We start from the raw sequence: 7,746 nt of genomic DNA, 5'->3' as shown, positions 1-7,746 counted from the left end.
GGATAAAATCTTTATAAGAATTTATCAAGTAGTCAGCGTGTGTGTGTGTGTGTGTGTGTGTGTATGTGTGTGTGTACGTGTGTGTGCGCGTGTGAAAATAGCACCAGTCATCTTGCAATTCTTGTCACTGGAACCTTCTATGACGACAATGTTGTACAAGCTTTTGTTACTTACCTCCAATCACTATTCATTATGTGAGATGGTTATCCTCTGACAAGATGAGGCAATCATTCATTCATTCATGCATGCATGCATGCATGCATGCATGTATGTATGTATGTATGTATGTATGTATGTATGTATGTATGTATGGCTGTGTGGCTAAAAGTTCGCTTCGCATATTTGCAGTCGTGTATGCTTGTCAAGAGCAGGGCTCATTAGCCACCAACGGAGTCGCAAATGCAAAATATAAGTTAGTCCTAGAGCGCACAATGTTCCTGAAGGTCGGCAATGGTCTTCCTCGGTCACGAGTGGACGGCCATCATGTATGTTCAACTTATTGAAACAAGTAAGTTGAATCTTGGTACAGCAACCGGTAAAGACAGAATCTGTTCCTAAGTTTTGCGCTTTGGTAGTGGCCGTATCACACTGAAACTTCATGAGCTTGTTGGTGTAGTCTGGAGGGATGGTGCTGTCCCCAAGGATGGCAAGAACGCAATTATCTCCCCTCTCGATAAAGGAAAGGAAATCGAAATAAAGTGTGGCCATCGTGGAGGTATTGCTGTACAGTCAGCTGCTGGCAAGGTTCTGTCAAGTATCTTTCATACCCTTGTAAATGACGTCCTATCAGAATTTCGATGTGGCTTTCGATCTGGTAGAGGAACAATGGATATGATTTTCACAGCAAGACAAATGCAGGAGAGGTGTTATGAGCAGAGTATGAATCTTGTCCAGGTTTTCATTGATTTAACCAAAGCGTTCCATACTGTGGATAGGGCACCCCTTGTAGAAAATACTCGACAAACTTGGTTATCCGAGTCACTTTATTTCGATAATTAAATCATTTCGTGACGGAACGGAAGAATAGGTTAATGTTTGTGGCGGCATGGTGAGACTCAACCTTGAAGAGAATAGTGTCAAGCAAAGTGACAACCTTGTCTCAACTCACGTTACCTTGTATTTTGCGGCCACTCTAACTCATGCTATTTCGTTGCGGATTGTGTCGATTTACTGCCAATTCGAAAGTTTTTCAGTCTCTTATTCGTGACCTCCTTTATGCGGATGATTGCTACTTGGTCGCTCATACAGCTGAAGCCATGCAAATTCACATGATCATATATTTGCATCTTGCAAGATATTTGGACTCAGCATTAACTTGGATAAAGACTGTCGTTTCGACCTGCGGCAGGAAACCCATACATGAGACCCCCACTACCATCTTAGTTGAAGGAATAGTACTGAAAGTTGTAGACAAGTCTGCCTGGGCAGCACACTCAGCCGTTCTAGTGTCTAGTCCCGACATAGCAGCACAAGGCGAAGAAAGGTAGCTATGTACCGCTCATGAGTGCTGACATCGCTTCTTTACACATGTGACACATGTAGCCTTTACAAGGATCATATAAATGTCTTTGAACACTTCTAACAGAGATATCTGAGACACATTGTGAATGTTGACTGATCCTTGCGCACTCTAGCCAGAGGTCTGGTGGGGAGCCGACATCCTAAGTATTGGGGCAATGGTTACAAGCACCGTTTACATTGGACTGGACACCTTGTTCGGATGAATAATCAGGCGCTTCATAAACAGATGCTATACGGTGAACTTGTATGGTGAACGTGTTTGTGGAAAGTATCCCCCAACAGAAACCAAGACTACGTTTGAAGGATTATGTAAAGTCCTTGTTGAAGGCATATGAGTCATAGAAGGTCAATTGGGAAACCAATGCTTGTCATCGTCACAAATAGAGGAAACAAGTAAAGGAAGGAATGGATAGTTTAAAAAATTTTTTAAAAAAACGCCATTTTTATGCTAAATTTCAGTGAGCTGTTCGAAAACGTACCGCCAGTGTAGTGAGTAGGGGAAGTTTAGCCTGCAGTATCTGAGGATGTTTATGTTTATCAAGAGCTGGACTTAATCACCAGCAGAGCCGAAAGTGTAAACTATAATTCTCTCTGAGTGCACAATGTTCTCAATGGTCAGCGATGGTCTTCTTCGGTCACAAGTGGACAGCCATTATGTATGTATGTATGTATGTATGTATGTATGTATGCATGTATGTATGCATGTATGTATGTGTATATATATATGTAGGTATGAGTGTGCGTGTATGTATGTATGTATTATGTACGTATGTATATATATATATGTATGAGTGTGCGTGTGTGTATGTATTATGTATGTATGTGTATATATATGTATGTATGAGTGTGCGTGTATGTATGTATGTATGTATGTATGTATGTATATGTACCAAAATTATATCACTCACATGAATCTTTTCCCTTTTTGTTTTAAGAGCTTGTCAGGTGCGCAGTTAAACAATGGAGTTTGGTTTCCATACGTTATCAACCTATGTTTTGGCCATAGTGGACCAGGTACAAATGCATTATTTCTTTCATATTGAGGATGGTAAGTTGAATAGGAAGGGATTTCCTTCAAGTCATTGGATTCGCAGTCTAATTCAGGATAACTCACAACTCCCAATGCGGGCATCTGGTGTAACGGATAGAAGGTGAATGCTAACTTTTCGGGTTCATCTTTAAGCAAACCTTTCAAGCGCTCGAGTTGACAGGAAGCCTCTGATCCTTTCTCTAAAAGTTCTGTATTTGGGAGTACACGGTGAAACTTCTTTCGTATGTCTGACACAACGATTTTAGCTTTCCAAGACTCAAATTCTTTTTGTTTTAGTTCTTTCCGATATTGTTCATCGCTTGTAGTTGATTCTATCACAGGGGCAGGTTCGTCGGGTTTTGTCAGTGAATTTTTCCAAAGGTCAAAGTCGTATTTTCTGTCCTTCCAGGAATAATGATAAATCCGTTCACACTCACTTTTATCTCGTTGAGGATAACAACTTAAATCTTCATAAGGCTACAAGAACAGTTTTTTAAATATATTAGATTCGGTTCATATAATGTCTAGCATTGTAATAAAATTGAGTTAGTGAGAATTCTTTATTGTAAACAGAAGTAGGATAATGTAAACAACCATAACTATACATTATTTACATTGGACGGATATGTGTCCCCATCTTGTCTGTTGTTACCACAACGTTTCGGCTGATTTACTCTCCTGCCTTCATCAAGTGTCCTGGTAGAATTTTGAACCCAACCCTGGGTTTTGCCGATGTTATTATTATTATTATTATTATTATTATTTATTCAAAGCACTGCCTGGAATTGAACTCGTAATCTTGAGATTAGTAGCCCGCGCTCTTAACCATTATGCTATATGCCCGTGGGTTTATGTAAATAATGTACAGGATTCCTCGTCTCTAAAATGTAGAACAAACCATAACTATAGTAGGAAACTGACCCTCTAGAACTGGGATCGCCAAATTTTTTTCGATTGTCGACCCCATTTAGCCACTTTTCCTTCCGCATCGACCACCTTCCTCATTAAAAATATCTTAACACCCTACAGTACCGTACCATATCTTAAATGCGTACCGGGTACTAATGCTGGCAATTAAAATGTTAGCTAAAATATAAATGTACGACAAATAAAGAAATTCTATAGAAGATGACAAACTTTTTACATTTAAAACTACGTGTACAAGTATACAGTATTAAACTTTAAATTCTTATAAAACTGTTTGCACGGTTAAAAAATGTGGAAAACGCATCATGTTTTCCCACTTTTCATGGCGCTGACTAAGTATTTCAAGCAGTTCATCTGGGTGAGCTGGTCTTTCGCATGCCGACCCCCATTTGACCCCTTGGCTATTATCGAACCCCTGTAGTTCCACGCCGATCCCTAGGAGGTCACTCGGACCTCCTTTGGCGACCCCTAGTCTAGAACTATGTATAACATAGTAAATTACTATCTGTATCGTGACATCGTAGAAAACTATTCCATACTATAGAAAATCGTGGTGTCATAATAGTGAAAGGTTACCATTTTTTCACTACGACACCAATCTGTTATAAGTAACATTTGCAGAAGAACTACTCTGCATTAAATTTAGAGAAAAATAGAAAAAATCTTGCAATGGATAAGAAATCAAAGCAAATAGCAGATAATGCATTACGTTATCCAGTTGACAATTACGCTACAATAGAGGAGGGACGATACTTTTAAAGTCAACAAATCTAGGCTACAGTTGAAAATAACAGAAATTATTGTAAATGAAGTAAGGTTATAATTTGATTATTACAAAACACTACGCTTATGTTTGTGCATTTCTTTACAACTCCAAGGAAATTTATTATTGTGCTGCGTTCGCATATCGTGCACGATGAATAGTTAGCTTAAATGCATTTGATTTATTGTTGTAGAATTATAAAAAAATGATGGGTTCTACCAATAATAATTCATAAAGAATGATAGGAACGATATATTTGCTGTTTTCTAAAAGTTATTTATTAGGATTTAATTCTTTTTAGACTCATACTTCTGAAATATTGATTTCTGTTGTATATAAAATTGCGTTATGCAAGGGGAAATAAACTCCATTTTAAGTTATTTCCCTTCGAAGACAAATTTTTTTATTTTGTTTTTTGCTCTTCGCTTTATTTTTTTGTTTTGTTTTTAAGATAAAAATATTCATTAGATAATGCACGCGGCTATAAATTTGGTGGGTGGGTATTGCCGATTGAATTAGCCTCCATACTTGACTAAGAACTTATCTTCTCGCCTCTTCATCTATACAAAATGCTGTTGGATATTTCCATAAAGGGGAACAACTCTGTATGGAATACTATTTCAAGATAACCTACCACGCCAACACAGCGAAATTAAGAAAACTGGAAGGGAAATATTTGATTTGAGCAACATTTTCAAAAACAATCCCCACCACTAATTAACTCATAATAGGAAAATAAATTTATGTAGCCATTCTGTTATACAATTTACCACCAAATATCACAATCATTGATACGGATTTCAAATTGTTGAATATGTTACTGGGCGTAACTAAATACTAAACTACAACTTCTCCGACACTCTACCAACTATGTCATCCAACGCCTTTGAATTAATTAAATAAAACATTCATTATATTTTTTCCATAAATAAAAAATAAAGTGAAATGTTTGTGCCCCCCACCCACCACCATTAATTTGTCTGTTTGTCAGAACTGGCAGAGTCGCTAGGGCGTCAGGTATATCTTGTAGTATTCGTTCCGATTCTCTGTGCAGAGATATTCTAATCTTGCAGGGTTCCATCTTGCCTTTTGTCCTTTCGGGTTCGATAAATTAGTAGTCAGTGGGGGTGGACAGACGGAATTGTCAGACTGTCAAACAAGATTCCCATGCAGTATCTATTCCAACTCTCTTCATTCTAAGTTCGAATTCCAAGACATAAATCCCGCTCGATGACCATCGATGGCTGAGGGAAGGTGAAGAGGAACTACAGCAACAGTATCCCTGCTATAAGACAATCATCCCTCCATCGTCCCAACACAGTTGAGCCATGCGTATGAAGACATTCAAAACCAAGGACAGGAAGGATCGAACACGTGATACTTTCTCAACAGCAATCAGGCATTACTGAATGGTTCAGAGTTGCAGAAACCTTAGAAATGTATGTATGAATGATTTTTTCTCTTTTTAACCAAGAACAAAATTTTGACTGGCTACCGACTTGGTAGCAAGGTTGTGAAGGAAAGTGCCATGATTTAACCATCATCCTATAAATCTTAAGAAGGTCTTACAGATTTTTATAGTCCCAGTATGTGTGTATATATAGATACATGCATGCACATATGTATGTATGTATGTATGTATGTATGTATGTATGTATGTATGTATGTATGTATGTATGTATGTATCCTTTCACAAGGAACTTTAAATGCAAGAAATACCAGGAAATTTAAATGGCAGAACCCCTTTCAAGATGTATGTCAGCACTAACATGACTAGATCCTTCCTAAATTTAGGCAAAAGATAATTTCCTAAGATTCATAAGTTCCATAAAATCTTTAATAGATTTAAATTCAAAATAAGTCCTAGCTTTACAATAATTTCACTACTCTTTTAACTTGATTAAAAGGAAAAAATTAGTTTCCCTTCCCACAAATGGTCTCTCATTTCAATACGGATCTTTTTTTAAACAGGGGCCACATTTTTCATTAATGTTTTACGTAGTGTTTTTGGTACCGAAAGACTTTCAAACTTCGTATACTTATCTATTTTGTGTTATAGAACAGAAAAATATTTTTGTATTCGAATTTATTTCATGTAAAAAATTGTCTTATTTCGATAATTTCAACCAATCACTGACAAGTATTCAGTTGTTTACATTTACTCCTTTGGCTGATTAAGCCATAGCTTCGTTTTATTTGCTTTTTTCATTTTAAATTTGCTTTTTCCATTTTCTTTTTTTTTCTTCGTTTTATTTGCTTTTTTCTTTTTAAATTTGCTGTTTTACCCTAACCCTAACCCTAACCCTAACCCTATCACCGATAGAATTGTTTCAGAATCGTTTGTTTATGTAGTCGGCACTTAATGTATATCGGCTGAATGGACGTCCGTGATTGGTTGAAATTACAGAAATACGACAACTTTAATATGGAATAACTTAGGGATTTCTTTTTTTTTAAAGAAGACTAAGAGAAAAAGATGTTTTATATGACACATTCTACCAGTGTTCCAAGTTTCAAAGTGTTTCGTTAATGAAAAATGTGGCCCCCGTTTTAAAAAAGATCCGCTAAGGATTCCATTAATGATAACAACAATAATAACAACATTGACAAAAATGTTCAGTCCCACTGCGTGGCACCTTGGGCAAGTGTCTTCTATTATAGCCTCGGGCTGATCAAAGCCTTGTGAGTGGATTTGGTAGGCGGAAACTGAAAGAAGCCCATTGTATATATGTGTGTGTGTGTGTGTGTGTGTGTGTGTGTGTATATATATGTATGTATGTATATGTTTGTGTGTCTGTGATTGTCCCCTCAAAATTGCTTGACAAATGATGCTGGTGTGTTTATGTCCCCATCACTTAGCAGTTTGGCAAGAGACCGATAGAATAAGTACTAGGCTTACAAAGAATAAATCCTGGGGTCGATTTGCTCAACTAAAGGCGGTGCTCCAGTGTGGCCGCAGTCAAATGACGGAAACAAATAAAAGAATAGCACTCAGAGTTTCAAATGTCAGAGCAAAGAGCTATGATTCATTCTCATCAGCTATTAATGGCAATAGATGCTATGAAAAATCGTTGAATAAAAGGGAAGTTACTCCAATAGGTAGAAAAGAATAAAAGGAAAAAAGAAAAAGGATAAAAAATACACACCATATTCTCACAATACATAGACATAAACCTCCTGTGTTCATAACGTCCACATACGTACACACTCACACAAACACATATACGTACATGCACATACACACACAAACATATATGTACATGTACGTATTCATACATACACACATATCCACACACACACGCACACATGTATAGTGAGTTGTATTTATTTATTTATCACCCGACGAGATACATCTGCACCATCAGATGCTCCTGAACAAGTTGTTGAGTGTCCCACCCAAGAGGAATCGATGCTAGATGTGTTGAAACAATTGTCTTAATTAATAAAAAATTCTCATATATTCCATCTTCCATCTTTCATTTGTTATATATATATATATATATAT

General features: G+C 37.0%; 1 protein-coding gene across 3 annotated transcripts in view; it reads right to left on the bottom strand.

The window, feature by feature from the left end:
- Nucleotides 1-2,410: 2,410 nt before the first annotated feature.
- The window catches only part of LOC106878961 (uncharacterized), an 80,045-nt gene continuing 74,709 nt past the window's right edge, over nucleotides 2,411-7,746 (bottom strand). For 2 of the 3 annotated variants that reach the window (XM_014928338.2, XM_052971744.1), the window contains one exon: nucleotides 2,411-3,028. In XM_014928338.2, coding sequence (XP_014783824.1) covers nucleotides 2,426-3,028 — 603 coding nt within the window. In that variant the 3' untranslated portion in view covers nucleotides 2,411-2,425. The remainder of the gene's footprint in view (nucleotides 3,029-7,746) is intronic. The other variant, XR_008265194.1, reaches the window with a different exon arrangement.

The sequence above is a fragment of the Octopus bimaculoides genome, chromosome 11, assembly GCF_001194135.2.
Source record: "Octopus bimaculoides isolate UCB-OBI-ISO-001 chromosome 11, ASM119413v2, whole genome shotgun sequence".
Taxonomy (NCBI): Eukaryota; Metazoa; Mollusca; class Cephalopoda; order Octopoda; family Octopodidae; genus Octopus; species Octopus bimaculoides.
Note: the sequence above shows the minus strand (reverse complement) of the source record. Positions and strands in the feature narration are given on the sequence as shown.